The following is a 24725-nucleotide window of genomic DNA, read 5'->3' as shown; positions in this document are numbered from 1 at the left end:
CACTAGGGTCGTTTTTAATGTGGAGAAAAGAACAAAAATAAAAATTGTCTCAGTCGTGAAGGATTTCTCCTCCCCTAACTGAAAACAAAAAATTGAAGTGTAGTATCAGACAGATTCTACACTTTGATCTTGGCACGAAGGCCAGGCTGTACGCAGAGTTATACACAAGAATGTATTTTCAGATTTTATTTTCAGAAACAAGAGTTGAATGATACTGGAAATTATACGGAAAAACATACAACTATTCTTTAAAACTTTTAAACTAAATTATTCAAACTATTCGCTGTTCTCATCTCGAGTATTATTTTCACAACGCAACATCCAACCTTCTTCAAGTGTAATATGTCGAATTCGGTAAATCTTTCTGTCAAACTCGGGAATAAGCACGGAATTTTGAAAGGAATCGTTTATTTAATCCACAGAGGGTAGCATGCTCTCATTCCATCAACCATAATCGGGAAGATGTTCTAAGTTATTTATTCTTCGTATCGCTCTGGACTGAAGATTGAACCTTCAACCTCCAGAAGAGTGTCATTTACAACTTAATTTTACCAAATACTTTATCCGTTATGCCACGGGTCCTTTGAAAACCTATGCAAATTCCAGAGTTCAATAACATATATTTAATGGATATTTTATTATTGGAATCCTTTGAGATGAGTAATTTGTGTATTTATTTATTTTTTTGTTTATTTATTTATTTATTTTTTTATTTGCAGACTGTTATCTTCATCTTCATGGTTGTTTCACCACGTTTTGGCCAATTATTCCTCTGGCCCGCTTTTGGTAGGATTAAAACCGCTATCTTCAGACAATGCTCACCTGTAACTGTAGAGATTCACCGCCTCTACCCACTGTACCATGAGTCCCGAAGGGTGATCTAGGTTGGATTTTTTGGTGCTAATGCACTTGCTGATCCGCGCTATTTTTTAACTCGTATTTCCAAGTTTAATTAAAGTTTTATGATATGTTTTTTTATTCAACTGTGAGGTTAAAGTACAGACTAGGTATACAACACCCTCCCCTCCCCATGTTAAGAATGGCTTTTTAAATAATATTATTATTTCAGCACGGATCAGTAAGTGCACTAGTACCGATTTTTTGGTTTTATAAATCCAAGTTTTTCCTTCTTATCTGGTCTTTCATCATTGGGTTCGTACCAAATCATACATTATTTTATTATTGGAATCCTTTTGAGATGAGTAATTTGTATAGTCATTTATTTATTTGTGAACTGTTATCCTCATCGTAGTAAAACAACTAGGATAACAGCAAATAAATAAATATACCTAAAAGGAAGTCAGAGATTACGTCGGCTGAAACGTTCTGAAAATAACACCCAAGATGAGAACACTAATCTGAATAATACAAATTATCCTTATCTCAAAAATTCAGAAAGCATTATACTAGAAATGTTTTTAAAGTTTCATTTCTATTTTTCTGAAAGACACAAAAAATGATTTCCACTAAAATGTGGCTTTCATTTGTATATCCTCTGATGGAAAACGGCTCAAAATATGTACAAAATGTATTTTTAACATTACCTGTGATGTAAGCATGCCGACTGATTCTCCTGGCTGAACGAGAGACTTAAGAGCCTTGCAAGTGACCAAATCATTAAAGTCATCTGTTGTTATTTTTTGACTGGCAGGAATGTGTTTTTCATCCAACTGGAATTAAAATTAGACAATCATAAAAAAAAAAAAAATTAATATATAAAAAAAAAAAAAAACAGAATAAAAAATGGACAACAGAAATTTGATACCAAATAATCCTAGCCTAATTCAGATTTTTTTTAAATTTGATTTTAACACTATTTTTATCTTTCACAAAAAAAAAGAAAAGAAAAATGCACAAATATCAGAATTATTCAACAATTACTTGTTTATATTGGTTTTTGAATCCCTGTTCTAATAAAAAATAAAAAAAAATAATCTGTCATGATGAACGTTTTTTATTAAACTTTGATTTCAAAAGTACATAGTCGGATTTTGAATGCTGCCTGGCTCCAAAAATGATATTTGGTTTAATTTTCATTGGCCTAAAAGAATAGTGTAATACTAGACCAATGCAAATTTCCCTTAGTTTTTAGATAATGATGAAATATTAATGTCAAAAAAATCTGAAGCATGGACATGGAATTTTCGTTCAAAACTTTACAATTTAGATTTTTTAAAGAAAAGTTATGCCTACATATAAGTTGTAGTTACTCTTGTGTTTTTGTAAATTTTTTTAAAATTCCTCCAAGGGTTTTGGAGATCAACTTCCATAGCGTTTCTACTTCAATTTGCATCAAACAAAGCGTACCACCACTGAAGCATATGAAACTACTGTTGCCAGTGTTTGCATGAATAAACATAAAAATTCATACAATTACATCAGTAATTTTTCATATATAAATTATTAGCATTTTCTAATGACATAAAATTAATTAAAAAATCATCCACCGTTAATATATAGAATAGAGGGTTTTTTTTTTGGTTTTTTTTCCAAACTTTTTCAAGCAGAAGAGGTTGTCTGACTTCTTTGCATTCTTGCTTCCACTCAATATTTAAAATGGTTTTGTTTGAAGCTAAATTTTTTTTTTCCTTGTTAATTTTTATGTGAATGGATGGATGGAGCTAATCTTCATTGGCCTAATAAAAATAGTGTTCTACTCGTTTAGTGGTTCTTATATTGCATCTTTCTTTTTGTTGCTAGATAAAGATGAAATAGGATTAAAATGCCCCCCAAAAAATCTTTATGCTTGCATGGATTCAAACTTGAATGATTTGGCATTGAATTTCACTTAAAACTTTAAAGTTGTTAAGATTCTTTTGAGATAAATCGCCATAATCGTTTTGTCTTACTTCTACCGGGCTCTATGGACAAATTTATCTTCAGTTGATCTTTGGCAACTAAATATTTTCGTTTACTAGCCAAACCCACATGATTTTTAGAATATGACATCTTCGTTCTGTGACGAGTATGTACATTATACATATTTTTCTGTATTTTTTTTTTTAAATTAGTGTAATTCTAAGTATACAACAAATTTTATGTTGATATTTGAAGGTATAAACATTCTGATTTCTTCAGATGTTTTTTAAACAGCCTTCATTAAAAGAGTATATTGTTCTATTAAACTTTTATTGTTTAAATAATTTAACTTTGTTCATTTTATTAAAAAAAAGTTGAAAAGATATTTTTCACTCAGTAGTGAGCTTTGGAACATTGTCAGTGAAAGAAATACAATGGCTAAAGGATAAGCGTTTCATTATTTATAGTTGCCACTTTGAAAAAAATCACTCGCAATGTAGAGCCCCGTTCTATCTGTCCCAAACAAAACATATTCACACTAAAGCATAAGGAGCTATTGTTGCTAATTTCTGCATTAACATACGTATAAAAAAATCATACAACTACATAAGTATTTTTTCATATATAAATTATTTTCTAATGACTTAAAAAAAAAAAAACAAAAAAAAAAAACAAAAAACAAAAAAAAAAACAAAAAAAAAACAAACTATATACAGGGTGTCCAAAAAGTCACTGAAGGGTTTTAAACTTAAACAGATTCTTTTATTTATTTATTTTTTTACAAGGTGATCACCACTTATCAAGGCCCGGAAGCCACTCAGGGATAAAGGTTATTGCATGTACAGTACGTTAGTGTAGGGGTTTAATAAAAATGTCTACTTAAGGGGGCGGCTCATCAGGAATTTGTTTACGTTGGACTTGAAGACATCCAGGTTGTAGACAGGTGGGAAGCAAGTAGACAGAACAGAGTTCCACAGGCGTGCAGTTCTAAGAAAGAAGCTTTGTTCATGGAATCTACGTTTTGATTTAGGCAAAGATAAGGAGTGAGGAAAATTTTTGACAGTGGTTTCAGCTAGACGGGTGTTTTTCGTGAAAGATTTGCGAGGGGGGGACTAGAGATTGGAGCTCAGACGATTCTTTATTTTTGATGATACCGTTCTGTAATTTAAACACAATCCGACTAAGACATTGAGAAATTTAAAAAAAAAAGAAAAAAAAAAAAAGAAAAAAAATGCAAAATTCAAACAATATTTATGAAAAATAATGACTTAAATGTTGCTCATTAGTATAGAATAGAGGACGTTTAAAAAAATCTTTTTTTAAGCAGCTCAATTTTTTTTTTTTTTGTTTTTTTTTTACATGGGTGTCACCACTTATCAAGGCCCAGAGGCCACTCAAGGATAAGGGTTAATAGGTATACATTAGTCATTGTGATTTTAGCATAGTAAACAGTGGGAATTTTGTAACTTGGATTACTTAGGGGGACGATTCAATTAGAACTTGTTCACATTGGACTTTTTTTTTTTTTTTTCATAGGTATCAACACATTATCAAGGCCAAGAGGCCACTCAAGGATAAAAGTTAAAGAGTGTACAGTAGAAATTGGACAATATAATAATCATTAGTAATGAAAATTTGTTAAATTTGATAACTTATATGGAACGGCTCATCAAGAACTTATTTACATTAGACTTGAAGACAACCATATTGTAATCAGCCGGAAAGCAGGAAAACGGAAGACAATTCCACAGGCGTGCAGTTCTAATAACTGTTTAATTATCTACTTTCTCCCTTCAACATTTGAAATGGTTTCATCTTACTTGCTAACTTTTGTGTGACTGGAAGAATCGATATACAAAGAAATTTATCAGAATCCTTCTTCTCATATACATATGACTCAACTTGTGAGATTAGACATTTTATTTATAGACATTAGCTGCAAGATGTTAATCTTTTTGATTTAATCATGAATTGAAAACATAAAATGTGTCTATTCAATTATAGCAAAGAAAATTTCATTCTTGTCTCGAATTCTTCCATATTAAAAAACAAAAGTAAAAAAAAAAATCTGTATAAATACTCGTGACAAAATGAAAATATCATATTCCAAAAATCATATAAATTGGTTAAGTAGCTTTATTTTTAAATATGAAGCTCAAGTTATAAGAATATTGTAGGATTGATTGAGATTGTCGGACTGACTTCCTCATCTTGGTTGTTATAGTCACAACGTTTCGGCCGTTTTTGTCCTCCGGCCTTCATCAGGTGTTTTAATATCGAACTGGGGAACCGTTTGTTAAGAGTCTCGAACCCAACGCTTTATTATTACGGGGGTACCATGTTCGGACTTTAGGTAGGCTCTGGGACATGGTCGCTGACTCTGTTTTGAGTGTTACTTTTCACTGCCTTCGTTCAGGATTGAACTCAGCACCTTTGGGTAACTGTAAACTGATACAACGTCTAGGACCACTCAGCCATATGTTATGACTATAACAACCAAGATGAGGAAGTCAGTCCGACAATCTCAATCAATGAAAACACCTCATCTCAAAAATACAGACAATTACTAGTATTGTAGGAGTTGCCATTTTGAAAAAAAAAAAAAAAAAGAAAAGAAAACTTAACAATAAGTCCAAAATTATAATACCAACAAATTCTCATTAATCGCTTACAAATGATTTTCTTATATATAAAAAATAACTACTTGATGAATTTGTGATTTTTGAATATAATATTTTCATTTCATCATGGGTACCTATATCATACATAGTTTTAATAGGTTTAAGTAGTTTGCTTGAAACATTGATGTGTATATAAAAAGAAATTTCAGTTTATACAAGGCAGAACAATGCATAGGTGTGACGGATAAATCAAAACTAATGCAACTTAGGATATAATAGTGGAACCAGCTATGTAAGTTCACTTTTCTTGATCCGATTCCTGTGTGTATATATATATATATCTATCTATATCTTGGACTTCCGGTTCATTGGTTGTCATGGTTCTTATGGGCTGCGATGTTGTTTGGCTGTGGAAATTATAACATAATCTCTCACATTCCGAATATTCTATCACTAATTGCTCGCTAGGTTAGCATCGTCCTCAGGAGTTGAAATTCCTACTTGTGAGACATCGGTTTGGGGTTATTAGTTGGTTTGATGACCTCGTCCCTTGTTGAGACGAAGTAGGTCTATTTCACAGTTGGGTTTCAGCGTGGTTTGCTTCATCTGTGTAAGTTAATAGAATTTCTTGTGTGCAGGGTGTTTGCTCAGTTGGCAGAGTGCTTGCCTTGCTTGCAAGAGGCTCGGGTTTTAAATCCCGAGTTCGGATGTGTCTAACTGATGAGCCAAAATGAGGGTGAAACTTGATTCTTGGACTTCCGGTTTGTTGGCTGTCATGGCTCTTGTGAGCTGCAACATTGTTTGGCTGTGGAAATTATATATATAACTACTAATATTTTCGATTTGATCATGAACTCAAAACATAAAATGTGTTTATTAAATTATATCAAAGAAAATTTCATTCTTGTCTCGAATTCTTCCATATTAAAAAACAAAAGTAAAAAAAAAAAAAATCTGTATAAATACCAGTGACAAAATGAAAATATCATATTCCAAAAATCATATATATTTTATAAATTACTAATTATATATATATATATATATATATATATATATATATATATATATATATATATAGACAGAGACGTTTTTTTTTTTTTATATACAATATTTTACATGTAGGGTATTCTTACTTGCATCAGATAGTCAGGTGGTGTGTCCATGATGCTACATTCCAGAATGTCTTCCCTTCGTCAAATGTGTTCAACTTTCAAACATGCATGGCATATAGATTTATGTTTATTTTTTAATATGGGGGAATTCTAGACAAAAAAGCAAAAATCTTCCTAAAAACAGGTCTATTAAAGTGTACAGTTTGACAAGTGACCGTATAAATGATTTTGATGCTTCAGCTTTTCTGCCACAGAAGTTATTCATTTGGCAAAAATTTCATTTCATTCGCACTAGATTTCTCTTAAGACGAACTTGTTCTTATTTCATTAAATCTTTGGTGCTACAAATATTTCATAGTAACTTCAACCGCAAAAAACTACATTATCTCAAAATTAACCATTACACAAGGTTTGCACAGATTTTCAAGATAGAATTTAGCATTGTTTAATATGTATAAAATTTGATATAGAAGGAATGATATAATAAAGCAAAAAAAAAAAAAAATAAAAAAACCTAATATTTTAATTAATATTTAAAAAATATTTTAATAGTATTTATTTTGATATTGAATTTCACTTCACATCCATAAAGTACATAGATAACATTGGGTAGTTTTGTGATAAAGGGACATAACTCTTGTATCAACGACACTGGAAATAATATGATGTAAGTTCATATTGTATTTATTTTGAATTTAGTTTTCAGATTTAAAAAATATTTTCAATAACATTTGTTTCAATTTCATTTTTAATATTCCAACACAGATTTTTAATGAACATAAATACAATTTTCAAGGCCTTTTGATAATAGAAATAAGGCCTTCCCAAAAAAAGCTCAAAATCCAAACCTTTTTTGAGCAGTACCTAAAGAAAAGATTAAAAGATACTATCAACTTCAAAACAGTTTGGGCGGAGATAAAGGGAGATAACTCTTTCCATAGACAATACTGAAAATAATATTATACAAGTTCAGAAGAATGTATTTACCAGTCCCCAAACAAAAGTTGGGTGGACCTGTAAATTCATCCTTGTCGGTTTGTCTGTCTGCACTTTTCTCAATAACTACACCTTGGAATTTTTTGAAATTTTACTCAAACATTAAACATGATATGAGCGAAAAAGTAACAGAACGGATTTTCCGGGAAAATTCTGGTTGCTTCCCTAGGGATGCCGTTCATGTTAAAATGGCTAAAATTGAGACTTTTGTGCTTCTTTAAAAAGATTGATGCCTTGGATTTTTATAAAACTTTCTGAAAAGTTGTAACTGATTTCTATATAATTTCGTTTGTCTATACTTTGCAATAACTCTTGGGTGTGCTCCAAGGGCTCTTTTAGGCCAATACAAACACTCCATTTTTTGGGACTATTTTACCATATTTGTCCAAAATTTCCTGTGTATGTCGATTTAGCTGTTTTGCATGGTGCTGAACTCAAATTTAAATATGTTAAGGTCTTGGGGACTTTTGGGGCTAAATGGGGGGATGGAAATGATAGGCTTATCATTTCTTTTTTTGCATGATGCAGAACTCAAATTTACATATGTTAAGGCCTAAAACTGCACCATTTCTTCATTTCTACCAGGATTTGAAGTCCCCTAGGGGCTTTTGGGGCTAAATGGGGGGGGGGGGTGCTGAACTTAGTATTTTTTTTATGCCTCATTCACTGTGCACTTATAGGGGACCATGCATGCTTCACTTGTTTTGATTTTAGTTTTCATATTTCAACACAAGTTTTTAGTGAATATAAAGAATACAATATTACAGACATTTCCCATATTTTTGAGGCCTTTTGAAGATAATATTAGAAATAAACCCTTTTTAAGACAAAACTCCAAATTCAAGGCCTTTTCAAGCCTGTGCGAACTCTGATTACAACGGTCAGCAAAACCAAAAGAAAAGATTAGAAGATGTTTTTGGCGGAGAAAAACGCAATTTACTTTTTCCTTTAATCTTAACTGCATGTTTCAACACAGGCTTTCAAGATACATTTTGTTAAATAGAACTGACAAATCTTCACATCTCCAGGAGTTATGTCATCAGAAAACCATAAATCAAGGAATCTTTTTCTTGGGATCCACCACTGAATCTCTACATGGGATGCATAGATATTGGAATATTCCATTGCAATTCCTTTTATCTCTCAAACGTTGAGTTATTAACAAAGTTAACAATATCAATTTTCCTCTTGCTTATTGACCAGTTCACTATGTTATAGTATATCTTTCTTTTGGTCTCACTGGATTCCAGAACAAGAATTCACCTAGTCTGGTGGAATATCCAGCTTAATGTGATCACAGGCAAAATTCTTTAGAGAAGGTGCACCAATCCTTGTTGAGGGGATTTTATTTGGGTTTCGAATGCTTTCTTATTTTGAATATTTAGTCAGGGTTTATTTGTGGGGAGGGAAGTATCCTCATACCAGATTGTCGAAACAAATTCTTGTACAGAGAGATGTTAGACACTCAAAGATAGTGTCTAGTAAGCATTACATTTCTCTCCAGTATGTATTCAATATAGCAACGAAAATGGTATTTCAAACTTGTAACTAGTAACAGGTTTATTAAAGTGTTCAGTCTCGCCACTGACTTTATCCAAGTGTCATATATGTTGTTGCAATATTTTGGATATAAAGGCAGGATATGATTAAAGAAAATTAGAAAGTTATATTCATAATCACTGGTGATATGAACTGACCAATCAAATGGAGCCACATTCTGCTAGTAACTAATAAGAAACTGGAATTGCTCCATAAAAATATTGGATCTTTTAGAATTTCTGCACACAATTTTTTTTGTGTCCACACAAGAAAAATCTTTGCTCTTTGCCTGCAAAATTTTTAAGTCCAGGACTTATACAGATCAGCTACCCATGAAAAATTTTTATATCTCGACGAGTTATATTGATTAGCTATCCACGAAAAATTAAAAAACATTTTTTTTTAAAGTTATACAGATTTTTTTTTTTTTTTAAAGTGGTATGGATTAGCTACTCATTAGAAACTCTTCTGAAATTTAACATGGCTTTCAATTCAAAATATGTCATGACTTTTTTTATTGTGAGACTCACTGGCTAAGACACTCAAGAATAATGGTTAATGAGTGAATCACTGTGTAAATGGTAATGATAAAAATTGCTTGTTAATAACTTATTTACGTTGGACTTGAAAACGACTATGTTATAGTCAGCTGGAAAGCTACCCATGGTCTTGTGTTCCACAAACAGCTTTGCTTATGGAATTTTCGTTTAGAATTAGGTCCAGATAAATCGTAAGGGAAATTGTTGGCAGTGGTTGTAGCTAGACGAGTGTACACTGAGAATGTTTTACAAGGGAGGAGATACCACAGATTGAAGCTCAGATGAGCACCTGCCATGAAAATAACGATAGAGAGGAGATAGACTCACTATGTTTCTTCTGTGAGAAAGAGGTAGCAGGGAGAAGAGGAGGTCATCCTCCACAAGGTTTTGGAGACGATATTGAACCCTGTTACGGTATGTAAAGGAAGCTTTGAGCAGCCCCTTCCAGATGTTGCAACAGTACAGTAGAACCCGGGGATACAGCATTAAAAGTTTGTAACAAAATACAGTACAGTATATAATACATATGTATATAATCAAATAACATTACAAATAATACTGTAAGGCGGGGCAGATACTTTAACTAGGAACTGGAAAAATATTGTATTCCACAAAAAAACAAAAAAAACAAACATATCCTAGGGCCAACCGTATTCTGGGGTTCAACTGTATTTCATTTTAGGACTTTGGTGTTTTAGATTTTAACAGTCACACCGGAAGTTAGGAAGTACGTTAGCTGATTATTGGGGCTATGACAACAGAATATTCTTTTCATTGTTTTGACTCTCGAGTATATATCTAACACAGTTAATCAATCGATAACCACATCACTCTATATAAGAGCATATAAGATATCAACAGATACACACTCGAGAGTCAAAACAATGAAAAGAATATGCTGTTGTCATAGCCCTACTGAGTTGACATTCATTTAGCAAGCAAAGACAGGTGTGACCATTTTATATGGCAGTTAAAAGCACTCATTCGAACTTGAGTGTCACAGATAGATCAATGTACGGAGTCGATAATAACGATGGGTGGAAGCATCTAAAAACTGGTTCTGCAAACTTTTGCAATTCAGAAATAATTTTACTACAAACCTGTGCATCCAATTTCGTCTCATGACACTTTATTGCTTTATAAAGTTCTTCAGAAATGGCGTATTTCTCCTGATAGGGAAACTTTTGGGACATCACCGGATCGGGATAAATTCTTATCTTTTTCTTGTATCTGGAATAAAATATAAATTAAAACAAAAATTTTTTTTTTTATTATGTTAAAAATTAAAGACAAACTAGCAGGTCTACCCGGAGTTGCCTGGGTCAAAAGTAATCTATTTCTGTTTCACCTTCTATCTCTACCTTTCTATATCTTTCTCTCCCCAAACCCTTCTTTCTCCTCTGCCCAGCCCATTCCTCTCTTGCTGGGCACACGCACACATGTACAACTCTCCTTTATATTTTAGATTCCTTGAGTAATTAGACAGCATTTTCTTTCCCAATTGGTACATAATAGCACTAACTTTGTGGGTATTCATTTTATAATTTTTTTTAATTTTTAGCTAAACATACAAACACACAGACAACTAATAGATTATGGGTCACCAGACAAACTTTTCAAGAAAAATTATAGAGCAAAGATATTCATACCATTTTTATTGATTTTTTCTTTTTTTTTTTTAATTTCTATAATTTTCAATTTTAAAATTATAAAACAAAAACAACAAAATAATTGTCGGTTCTGTTTATGGATAGCCAGCGTGAACACATATCACATTTTTGTAACAACTCCAAAATTAACACCAACACCTTATAAACAATTTTAGTTATTTATAAAGATCATGGCAATGGAAGAATACAAGAAATAGGAATTATTTCCATTTAAAATCCAGTTAGTATTATGCATGTAAAATTGAGAAAAACATGTGAATAAGCAAAATCAAAACAAAACAGAAACCGAATTTGATCTGATGTGTAATTTCACTTATTCACATAATGTTGAGAACTTTTTAGTGTGCTTTTCTAACTTTTAGATGCATAAACTATTATATAAATCTCACCTGTCTGTTTGAATGTATGTATGTATGGGTCAAAACCAGTATTGTCTGAAAGGACGATGTCTCGGTTGAATAATATGCGAGAATAAGAAAAAAACGGTCAATTATTTCATATAGAAATAGACATTTGCAATGAGGAAGGATAGCAAAAAATCGTTCCGTCATAAGAATTTAACCAAACACGCATGTGCGAATAAGGTTCTTTCTTGAATTGGTTTGAATAGAAAAAATAAAAAAAATGATGCTACTTTGCTGATGCCATCGTAGAGCAGTGGTTATTGTGACAGCGTTATGGTTGCACGCTTGTGGCGACATATCGGAAATTAAAAAAAAATTTTTTTTTTTAATTTTTCAAGTTTTAATATGTAAACAGGATTATTTATGCCATTTTTTCCATTTGCTTATTCTTTATTTTCCCTTTTACTATTGTTTTGATTTACCCCCCCTCCCCCCCATTCCACACACACCTCACCTGGGCAACGCCGGGTACCCTGGCAAGTACTAACTAGATTGTAAATGAAATGATTCCTCATTTTGTAATAAAAAACGTAAAATTATTTTTGCTGTCTAAACATATTTTGTTCTTGTGATCTTTATGAATTACCAAAGTTTTTACTCCAGAAAACTGATTTGATCTTGGTATAGTGTTTTGTTTTCAATTGCATCCCTGGACAAATATAAAAAGTAAAATGCACCCTTTGCTGTTTATGGATATCCAGCACAAATGCAGACGACACAATATTTTTTTTGTAAAAAGTCTGAATACAAAATTAACATCACCATTTGTATTTTTATATAAAAAGAATTTAATCAAGAAATCTTATTTGATCTTGGTATAGAGCTTTGTTTTCAATTACGTCCACACAAAAAAATTTAAAAAATAGATATTACATTCCACAAGAGGTTAATGTAGTTTGTTTAAAGCATTATCTAGTGTGTATATAAAAGAAATTTATAGGAGGCAATACAATGCAGAGTTGTAAAAAACTGAAGCAAATAAGACATAACTATTTAGAATAGACCCCACTGGCCAGGCTTGTTGAACTAAAGTTGAACACATATCTGATAAAGGAAATTTTCCTGAAATATCATACAATACACATTTCTATCTTACGATGGTGACACAAGTAAGAATACAGTGGAAGAATAAAATATAACATATATATATATATATATATATATATATGTATGTATGCTGATAATAATGGAAATAGTATTCCTTGCCAAAATTGCTGTCAACTTATCGTAAGTTAGAAAAAAGGCCCAATGAACATAAGAGATATAAGAATAGCAGTTCTGTAAGTGTATTATTCTCTCATTCATTGCAGCATAATCACACCTTTGACTATAAACAAGCAAAAATAGTTCAATTTATTTCAAATAAACCATGCCGGAGTCTTCTTGAATCAGCACTTATCACAAATTCAAGCACAATTAAACAACGTGGAAGTTACTATAATGTAGCGCCATTAATAAGTAAACTTCTTTTAAAAGAACATAATTTAATTGTAGACACAGGTTAACCCTTCCACACCATAGAAACACCCACTGTAATAATTAACACACAATCTCAATCAATAAATTTACATAACAAAAACAACCTCATTTCATTTCTGTTACCTATATTTGAATTTTAACAGACATATTTTTCCAGAAAGAATATTAACTGTGTTCATGTCTTTTTAAAAACATATTAACAACTATATGACGTTATTAAAAATCTTCCTCTCTTAAACAACGCACCCCCTCCCCTCCTTTTTGTGAATTTGCAACATCGTTTTCTGCTTCTGAAATAGAACAGCATCACACTTTGCACATGAAAAATTTTCAAACGTTTGTACTGGTGTTTTTGTTTTCTTAATCTCATTCATTCAGAGGAAGTCTCAAAATAAAGATGAAACGTTGATGAATACATAACTCGGTTTGTTCCTTTTTATTTCTCTCTCTTTATATATATATATATATATATATATATATATATATACTAGCAGTTCAGCCTGGCTTTGTTTGGGCCCTATGTACTATTCATAACTTTATATATATAATCAAAACGTTTGACTGATGTTCAGGTAACCTACATCTAAAATTTCAAGTCTTTAGACCAAAAATTGGCGGAGGAGTTTGGTAGAGTCTGCAAAGGTCAACTCTTTCAACTTTGACCTCTTGGCAGCCAAATTTTCGCCTAAAAACTGATTCAAAAACCTGAATATCCTTTATGTAAAATTTCAAATGTTTAGACCTAGAATTGGCTATATAGCTTGCTAGAGACTGCAAAGATCAAATTTGTGAAGTCAAATTTTTTAAAACTTTGACCTCAATTTTACCCTCTTAACATTCATTGTTTTGGGCTCAAATCAAGTTAAAAAGTTTGATCTATGTCCAAGGAATCTACATGTAAAATTTCAAGTGTTTAGACCCAAAATTGGCAGAGGAGTTTGGTAGAGTTTTCAAAGGTCAAATTGTTGAACTTTGACCCCTTGACAGCAAAATTTCTGGCTGAAAACTGATCAAAAAAGATTTTCCCAAATCTCAATGCCCCTTATGTGAAATCTCGAATCTGTAGACTTAAAATTGACTGAGTAATTTGTGAGGGAAATGTACACACATACGCACAATTTCACTTTTATAGATAGATTGTATTAATAAAAGTGCTTATTCCACTATTGTATCTCTTAATTTGTTTGATTTCATGTCCATCCGCTACACCTGTTTTGTATTGCCTTCTATAATTTTTCTTCAGCAATTACTAGCAGAGAGACCCGACATTGTTCGGGATTGAATGAAGATCAACAAATGCTCCACACTCTCATACTTTTATAGTCATCAAAATTGGTGAAACCACCCTTTTTTTTTTTTTTTAATTAAATTGATTGATTGCATGCTCTAGTTAGGGACACCCCTCCTTGCAATGTACCAGAATGAAGCTGCATATGCCTCACAGAGTGACTTAGTCTACATTGCACTGTAAAGAATCTGTTTATTTTATAAAATTATCTGTATATAAATGGCTTCAACTAAAGTTTAAAATGAAAAAGTCAAGTATCATGCTTCAATTTTGCTCTAAACAGAAACATTCATTTTGGATGTGCCTCTGTCGTATCAAAGAACCAACTGTTGGTTTTATGAATTTTTTTTTTTTTCACGTAATCATTTGAATTAAAGTTAAACATACTAAAATCAAGTATCATGGTTAAATTGTGCTTAAAAATCCTGACTTGATTTACCTCTTTTTTTATTTGGAATTCTTAACAATTGAAAGCTTCTCTAACTATTTTCCACCATAGAGTTATTTCTTTTGACATTCTTTCTGAATCATTTTTCTATTACAAGAATGGCTATTCACTCAAGAATTGACGTGTCAAATGTTATTCAGGCCTAATTTTTTAAATCCAGCAGACATAAATTATACATATTAGACTAGTTGGCATTGCCAACTATTACTTTGCAAAATTAACTATTTTGAAATATTAATTTAAAATAATGTATGCAGCTGGGTGAGTTGAACCGGCTGGCTTTAGAGGAGGAAGTGTGAAAGGAATATTAAATTCACAAGTGCTTCCCAGTTGCTTGTATAAGAGTGGGTGGCATTGCAAAGCTACGAATTCACTTAAAACTGATTTTCTTCATAAGAAATAAAACTACTTGATTAATGTACGTGACTTTTCGTACACAACACTTTTTTTCTGTACAGACATCATACAAACTTTTCCTTACTCTTGTTTTATCATAGTTGAGACTCTGGACAAACGCCAGAACTCTAAGAAAAAAGATATTGCCCAACTGAATCTATACGAAATGAAAGAATGAGGCTCAACAACACAGCTGCTATACAATTTACCTCTAAATGTAAAGAAACCACCATAGACATTTGGTCGGTTCTTTGTTATCGTAGCAAAATTTGAAAATTAAAATATTGAATTTTAAGTGAAACAAATGGTAGCTACTAAATTGTCATGTCAGAGTAATGAACATATCCAAAAATTATGAAAACCGCTGAGGTAGAAAATTAATTATTAATGAAAATAGTTTTTGAAAACAATCAGTGAAGAAAAAAAAAACAAAACAAAAAAACAAAAACGGAGAGTTCTAATTGTAACAAAAGGGAGGTACATCTTTTCTGAAAACTGGAAATCTTTGGCCAATTAAACAAACTTAATTTTCACTAATTGTCTTTGAAAACTGTTTTTATTAATAATTAATTTTCTACCTTATCGATTTTCTTTTTCATAATTTTTGGATATTTTCATTACTGGGACATGACAATTCAATAGATATCATTAGTTTCACTTGAAATTCAATATTCTAATTTTTTAATTTTACTAGAATAACAAAGAACTGAATATTTTAGATTCCAAAATATGAGAGGGGCTGGAAATAATAATAAAAAGAAAGCAGACATATCCAGTTTGAACAATACCGCTATAAGGCCACCATTCGCCCATGTATGGAATATTGCTGTCACATTTGGGCTGGTGCATCTGCTACTAGTCTCTCGCTCCTTGACAAGGTTCAAAAGAGAGTCGCAAACCTGATAGGCCCTGAACTGGTATCTAAGCTTCAGCCTCTGTCCCATCGACGAAATGTTGCATCCCTCTGCCTTTTCTACAAGTATTTTAATGGTGACTGCTCTGACGAACTGCAATCACTTGTGCCCCCCACGACGTGAGCCCCCTCGACAAACCCGACAGGCTGCTAAATCCCACCCCCACACTGTAGAGATCCCTAGATGTAAAAGATCTTTATACTCCAATAGTTTCTTCCCCAGAACCACTAGACTTTGGAATTCCATTCCAGGTCTCTGCTTCCCCAACAGTACTGACGTACAGAAGTTCAAGTGTAACGTGAACTGACATCTAGCTGCCCAAATCCCTACATAGTACCCCAGTAGTTGTTGCCCCTGATAGTAGCCCCCTACACCAAAGTGGCAATTTGCCTTGTTTGGGGTGAAAATGTAATAAAAAAATTAAGAAAAAAAAAAAAAAATTCATTCACAACTTTGTTGTAATTCAGAAACAAAATCTTTCATTTATCAAATAGATGAGCATTAACATTTTAGAAAATTTGATACTGATTCAGAACCTGGCCCAAGGTTGTGCAGCATTTTCAGACACTTTATGCTAAATTGCTGGAAAACTCCACCGTGAACACTGGGAGACAAATAAATTTAAAGTGCTGTTAACAAAACTTTAGCACAAGATAAAACTTACCATAAATTTTATTCTATGAAAGAAAGTTTGCTTTTTTTTTTTTCAGTAGATAAAATTTTTAAAAATTTTCCAACAAATTTTTCACAGAAATAATTGTTTTTTGAAGATAAAAACATAGAAACAACTAGAATCCAAAAGATGGGACGAAATATCGAAAATCATAAAACTGAATTTTATATGAAAACAATGATATCTACGTATTCCTCATATTTTTAAGATGATTCTATCAAAAAATTTCGAAAATCAATAAGATAGACAATTATTTATTAAAGAAAATAAAAAAACAGAATTTGATGAAAACGATTGAAAGACACAGGAGAGTTCAAAAGGGAGATAATTTTCCATTTCGATTTAAACAAAATGGCCGAAATTTTTTACTTGCTAACAGGATTAAAGTTTTTTTCTTTTAATAATTCAGTAATATTGAGGTAATTTCAGCTGCATAATTTGGAAACTACCATTATAATTTATTAGAATTGACAAAAAATCAGTAGAAACCATTGATTTTTATCTGAAAACTTTGTTTATCGACTGCAAAATTTTGTCCTAATAGTGTAGAAGTACCCAGTTTTTTTATCAAGAAAATTATCAGAAAAGCAATTTTTTTTCCTATTAACAAAAACAATCTCACCGTCTGCTAACAGTGATTGACTAATTGCATCTGCTTTTCTGGCAGCATGCTGTAAACTGCCGGAAGATGCTAATGCAACCTTGGGTCTAGATCTTAATTAGTTCCGTAATTTCCATACAATTATTAAAAACGATTTTTCTAAAAGCAACTCTCTTCCAATTCGTAACGTTATGAGTACACTCTTCCTGCAAAATGAAATAAAAAGTTATGTCAATATTTAATTCTGATGATATTTGAGTTTATGATTTATAAAAATGATAAAATACTGACTTTTCTCTCTTGCGTTCGCTGAGACCAAACCAGGCGTTGTTCAATGCAGAAGCTTCTTTAGTTCGACCAGGAATATTTTCTACATCGTCCTCAATAGGCAAGGAATTTTTCTTCTTCCGACAGAATCTTAAGAAAGGAGTGGTATTGCTGTATTTGACGATTTCCTTTGGCAAATGTTCACGGGCAGAAAACAAAATCTGCAAAAAAAATATAAGGGTTGATATCATTAACATTTTGCCTTTAAAATTTTTAAATTATAACTGTATCTCATCATCATTGCTTTAAATTAAGTTTTCAGCAGCATCAGATGAAAATGAGGTACTATTAAAGAAATAGATTCAAGTGTTATTAATGTATTTGAGAGGGCATTTGAAAAGTAAAATTACCATTGTTAGCTCCTATGGAAAGTGCTATTATTGTTATTAGTGTATTCGGGAAGTGCTACTACCATTGTTAGCTCCTTCAGGAAGGGCTATTACCATCATTAACCCAGTCTAAAGTGCTATAACATTATTAGTGCATTTGGAAAATGCTATTACTATTATTAGTCCTTTTGGGAAGTGCTATTTCCATCATTAGCTCATTTGGAAATTGCTATTAACAGTATTAATCCCTTTTGAAAATGCTATTTTTATTATTAGCCCCTCTGGAAGTGCTATTACTATCATTAACTCCTTTGAGAAGTGCTATTACTATCATTAACTCCTTTGGGAAGTGCTATTACTATCATTAACTCCATTGGGAAGTGCTATTACTATCATTAACTCCTTTGGGAAGTGCTATTACTATCATTAACTCCTTTGGGAAGTGCTATTACTATCATTAACTCCTTTGGGAAGTGCTATTACTATCATTAACTCCTTTGGGAAGTGCTATTACTATCATTAACTCATTCAGGAAATGATATTACAATTACTAGTACTTTCATAAAGTTTTATAAGAAAAATGGGACGGTTCATTTTGTTCAAGAATTCAGCGTTAAAAGACTTACATTTTCTTGTATTTCTTTTCCTTCTTCACTCATTTGTGGCAAAGATGTATCAGAATTCAAGATTGCAGTTCTATTCTGGATCAAAAGTGGAAACTTTTCTGCCTCCAGCAATTTAGTCTTCATTACATCCAAACCATCTTCACCGTAATAAAACTATGGATTGATATGAAATACATTGAAAATTATGGATTGATATAAAATACATTGAAAATTATGGATTGATATAAAATACATTGAAAATTATGGATTGATATAAAATACATTGAAAATTATGGATTGATATAAAATACATTGAAAATTATGGATTGATATAAAATACATTGAAAATTATGGATTGATATAAAATACATTGAAAATTATGGATTGATATAAAATACATTGAAATTTATGGATTGATATAAAATACATTGAAATTTATGGATTGATATAAAATACATTGAAATTTATGGATTGATATAAAATACATTGAAATTTATGGATTGATATAAAATACATTGAAAATTATGGATTGATATAAAATACATTGAAATTTATGGATTGATATAAAATACATTGAAAATTATGGATTGATATAAAATACATTGAAAATTATGGATTGATATAAAATACATTGAAAATTATGGATTGATATAAAATACATTGAAAATTATGGATTGATATAAAATACATTGAAAATTATGGATTGATATAAAATACATTGAAAATTATGGATTTATATAAAATACATTGAAAATTATGGATTGATATAAAATATATTGAAAATTATGGATTGATATAAAATATATTGAAAATTATGGACTGATATAAAATATATTGAAAATTATGGATCGATATAAAATATATTGAAAATTATGGATCGATATAAAATATATTGAAAATTATGGACTGATATAAAATACATTGAAAATTATGGATTGATATAAAATATATTGAAAATTATGGACTGATATAAAATATATTGAAAATTATGGATTGATATAAAATATTTTGAAAATTATGGATCGATATAAAATATATTGAAATTTATGGATTGATATAAAATACATTGAAAATTATGGATCGATATAAAATATATTGAAAATTATGGATCGATATAAAATATATTGAAAATTATGGATCGATATAAAATATATTGAAAATTATGGATTGAGATAAAATATATTGAAAATTATGGATTGATATAAAATATATTGAAAATTATGGATTGATATAAAATATATTGAAAATTATGGATTGATATAAAATAGATGGAAAATTATGGATTGATATAAAATAGATGGAAAACATAACTCAACTGACGAAACAAATTTACATGCAACATTTACAATTAAAAACAAAAGTTATAGCTTGTTAATTTAAAATGAGTGCTTTATGCCAAATTGATAATTGAACACGATTAAATTTGTGCCCATTTTTGCATTAAATACTAATCTATATTAATCCCTATTAATTCCTAACTATGTACTGAATGAGTTTCATAATACTTAGCTGCACACTATCATAACGATCGATACAAAATTCAACTAGATAGGCTCAGTAGTTTCTGAGTGGTCTGGACAAACAAACAAAGTGAAATTAAAATATATATATATATATATATATATATATATATAAATATATATATATATATAAATATATATACCTGAACGACTGAATTATCACTGTCTCTCACAGTTAGATCATATCCAACAACCAATCCTTCCAGATGTTTAACGAGACATCGCTGTAAGTAGCCTGAACGACTTGTCTTTACAGCTGTGTCGACAAGACCCTGAAAAAGAAAATCAGATTAGATCATATACACTTGTGGTAGGAACAGTAAATTTTAAGGACCAACAAACTATACCTACCTGGCGTTGCACAGGATTCATAAATGTAATTTTAGTTTCTGTTTTTCACATTTGTAAAGTCTTATACAACAGAAAATTTTTATGTTTCTGAATTTTGAGATGAGGAATGATTTGAATTATTTGGACTACTGTTCTGATCTTGAGTGTTATTGGCACATTTTTGCTGATGTAGCCTCCAACTTTCAAATAATACAGAAAAATTTTAGTTTTTTATTTCAATGAATACTAAGAGTAAATTTATCATATCATTAATAGGAATTCATTGGCATTACAACATAAATCTTGCAAATTTGAATTTTCTGGAGTTTTGCCCTCATTTTTTTTTCTTATAGGTTTTTTCAAAATGGTGGACAAGATGGCCATTCTTCTGTTACTTTAATTTGATTTTATTTATAAAAATAAAACTACAAGATCAATTTATGTGATTTTTGGAATATATATTTATTGAATAACTATCTGTACCCTGCTACGCGTTGCAGTGGCTCAATTTGGTGTAATGAAAAAATTTAATAAAAGAGAAAATGCATGTTTCTTATATTAGTACAGCAATCCACTGCAAAAAGTGAAAAAGAAGGCGAAAAAAATGGTACTCTTGCAGAATTTGATCTGGATCCTCGGAAGTTTCTGTCAATCATTCATGTTTTGGACTTGACCAACAATCAGTGGATGAAGCCGAACGTAGCAAAAATGTTGAAACGATAAATGTTTTTTTTTTGGTTGTTGTTTTAAAAAATGTGAGTTAGTAATTAATATTTGGTTGATGGTAGGGGGAGGGGGGGTTACTATACACAGATTCGAAAAAGTTGTCCAAAAACAAATAAATGAAAGCAAAGGTAAGGTAATTTACGTTTCTACCTAATTGGATAATTGTTTAGTGTTTTTATGTAATGTAAAATGTTTAATTGGCTCAAAAAACAGAAATGGTCGCGGACTCTGTTGAATACGTTAAGTTTGGGAAAGTAAGTTGAAAACTAAAAACTATACAAAACAGTGTTTGAAACTCACCGAATATATGTTACCATGACATAGGCTGGCATAATGGATAGGTTTCTGACAGTATTTTGTATAGTTTTTTAGTTTTAACTCACTTTCTCTAACTTAAAGTAATCAACAGTGTCCACCACCATTTGTAGCTTTCAAATACACCAATAAACACTCGACTAAACGTTACATTAAATGAAAAGGGTTTGTATTACTAAACACAGATACAAAGAAGTTGTCAAAAAATAAATATATAACAAATAAATGTTATCAAAGACAAGAAAAGTAAGTGTTCTACCTAACTGGATAAGATTTTAGTGTTTTTATGTAATGTATAATCGGTTCAAAAACATTCACTGTTTATCGGTATATCTGAAAAATACAAATGGCGGCAGACTGTATTGAACACGTTAAGTTTGGGGAAATTTTGGGAAAATGAGTTTAAACTAAAAAAACTATACAAAATACTGTTAGGAACTCACTCAATATATGTTACCATGACGTAGGCTGGCATATAATCGGTGGTTTTAAACTTTTGCTCAATACAGGTGACGACTTTTAAAAGTCCCTTTTAGTGATTACCTGGTTTGAGGATATTTGTACAACTAAACGGCAAATCTGCTCAAAAAAATCCGGTATTATATTTCACGTTCATATATAACGAAATATTTTATTGTAGATTTCGGTGTGCTAAAAAGAATCTGCAAACCGTTTATGTAGCAAAAAAAAAGTTTTCATGATATTCATGAAATTACTTTTTCGAAAAGTGGGTGATCACTTTTCAATATAAATTTAACTTAGAATGAGCACCCACTTTCTGGCCACCTGAGAGAGGGGCATTTTTCTGTTTCTTGGCTAAAAAGTTTTTTGTTTGATTTCTTTTGCATGGTAATAACCCCTGAACTCTGGGACTATTTTCCATTTAACAGCCGTAGTCTTCGTTTACGCTATGCGTAAGCATAAACGAAAGCTGTTTAGCCAATAAACATGGGAAAAAATCCCCCCTCTCTCAGGTGGCTAGAAAGTGGGTGCTCATTTTAAGTTAAATTTACATGGAAAAGTGATCGCCACTTTTTCAAAAAAGTAATTTCTTCATATCATAAAAACTATTTTTTTGCGATGGAAACGGTTTGCAGATTCGTTTTTAGCACACCAAAATCTACAAAATTTTTTTTTGTTATTTACGAACGTGAGACGCACAGCCCTTAATGGAAAATTATATCAAAAATCCGGGGGAAAATAGTTTTCAATAAAAACAGCAAATGGATTCGATAGAAAAAAAATGGATACTATTTTTTTTTTCTTTCTGTGTGTTTCTTGGCTAAAAAGTCTTTTTGTTTGATTTCTTTTGCATGGTATTAACCCCTGAACTCTGGGACTATTTTCCATTTCACAGACGTAGCCTTTGTTTATGCTATGCGTGAGCATAAACGAAAACTGTTAAATATGCATTCGCGTACCAAACTGCCTTGTCAAAAAACCTTTAAGCCAATAAACACGAAAATAAATGCCCCTTCCTCAGGTGGCCAGAAAGTGGGTGCTCATTTTAAGTTAAATTTACATGGAAAAGTGATCACCCACTTTTCGAAAAAAAAATTTCTTCAGATCATGAAAACTATTTTGGTACTCCTTGGGCGTTGAGTTCCATGGCGACCCGCAGAATTATTTAATGGTCGTTCCCTTAGTACCCCCCTAGTCAAGGCTAACGCATGCGCACGTAACATTTTTTATTTATTTACTTACGTGGTGGAGTTTCTATACTGATAGGTTTTTGGAAATTTTTTCACTGGATTATTATTGATTGAACACTAACCAGATTATGAAAAAAAATTGGAAAAAAAAAAAAATCATTTCAACATTTGAAAGGGGTACTCACTTTTTAGTTACCGCGTTCTGGTAAATCAGTCACTTTTTATTTATTTATTTATTTTTTTTCTAAATACGGAAGTGTCTTCGGGAGATATAAAATGGTCGCATGTTGACGAAGCAATGTATTGGGAGGCGTACGGGATTAAAAATTATTGGTAAATTTTTATATTAGGTCCAACTCCTCAATTTTCTTTTAAATGACGACTTTAAATGGTTTTCGACTATGCTTAATACGAAAATCGCATTGAAATTTTGCAGAAATAAGTAGTTATCAAGATATAAAAAGTTGTATTATGCATTGTAATCTTTGGCGGCCATCTTTTTTATGTGTGTGTATTTGTTTATGGCACGTGTGCACGTAAAAAGATGGCTGCCGAAGAATACAATGCATAATACAACTATTTATTTCCACAAAATTTCAATGCGATTTGCGTGTTCAGCATACTCGGAAACCTATAAATGTTGTCATTGAAAGGAAAATTGTGGAGGTGGACCTAATCTAAAAAAATACCAAATTATTAAAAATTTCTCCAGCATGTTAGTGAAATTTATAATACTTTAAAAAAATTAAAAAAAAAAAACAAAAGTTTTGAAAAAAAACTCACCTTTCACAAAAACAATTTAAAATAAAAAAAAACCACAAACTGACTAAATAAGTAAAAAAAAAAAAAATAATAATTAAAAAACTCGAAACTTTATTTTCATAAAAACAATAAAAAAAAGTCCTGTTCAATCTATTTTTTTTCTTTGAGAAACAAATATATTTCTGACTTACAAATGCGGTAGAGACTCATTATTTTTACTTTCTATGGTTTTGATATACTGCGTTTTTATTGCTTACAAAATGGGTGACTGATTTATCGGAATGTTGTAACTAAAAAGTGAGCACTACTTTCAAATGTCGAAATAATGATTTCTTTTTTACATTTTTATTTTTTTAATAATCTGTTTAATTAGTGTCCAATCAATAATAATCCAGTGAAAAAAATTCAAAAAACCTATAAGTATAGAAATTAAGCATGGGAGTGATGGTTGTACAACGTCGCCTTTCGCACTTTTACAAACATTATTTACGTTAACTCTTTTCATAAATAATTTTTTAAAAAAAGTAACTAAACCATTTATTGATAATTTGTCACGTGTACAAACATTTATTTATTTACGTAGGCTTAACTCCTTTCATGAATAAGAAAAGTTTTACTCTTTAAGAATAATAAAAGGAAAAAGTTACTGAACATTTTTAAAAGGACTTACTTCTTTTCAT

The 24725-nt window shown here is 30.9% G+C and overlaps 1 protein-coding gene across 1 annotated transcript in view; it reads right to left on the bottom strand.

Moving 5' to 3' along the window:
* Nucleotides 1–24725, bottom strand: part of LOC145246052 (DNA-directed RNA polymerase I subunit RPA1-like) — a 152185-nt gene that overhangs the window by 39826 nt on the left and 87634 nt on the right. The window contains exons 21-25 of the mRNA XM_080107895.1: nt 20404–20532; nt 18762–18914; nt 17771–17967; nt 10707–10836; nt 1545–1670 (exon numbers count right to left, since the gene is read on the bottom strand). Of these exons, the coding sequence (XP_079964021.1) occupies nt 1545–1670; nt 10707–10836; nt 17771–17967; nt 18762–18914; nt 20404–20532 (735 nt within the window). The remainder of the gene's footprint in view (nt 1–1544; nt 1671–10706; nt 10837–17770; nt 17968–18761; nt 18915–20403; nt 20533–24725) is intronic.

The sequence above is a fragment of the Euprymna scolopes genome, chromosome 23, assembly GCF_053919585.1.
Source record: "Euprymna scolopes isolate OS-2025 chromosome 23, ASM5391958v1, whole genome shotgun sequence".
In the NCBI taxonomy this organism is placed as follows: Eukaryota; Metazoa; Mollusca; class Cephalopoda; order Sepiida; family Sepiolidae; genus Euprymna; species Euprymna scolopes.
The sequence above is the reverse complement of the archived record's forward strand: the minus strand, read 5'-3'. Positions and strand labels throughout refer to the sequence as shown.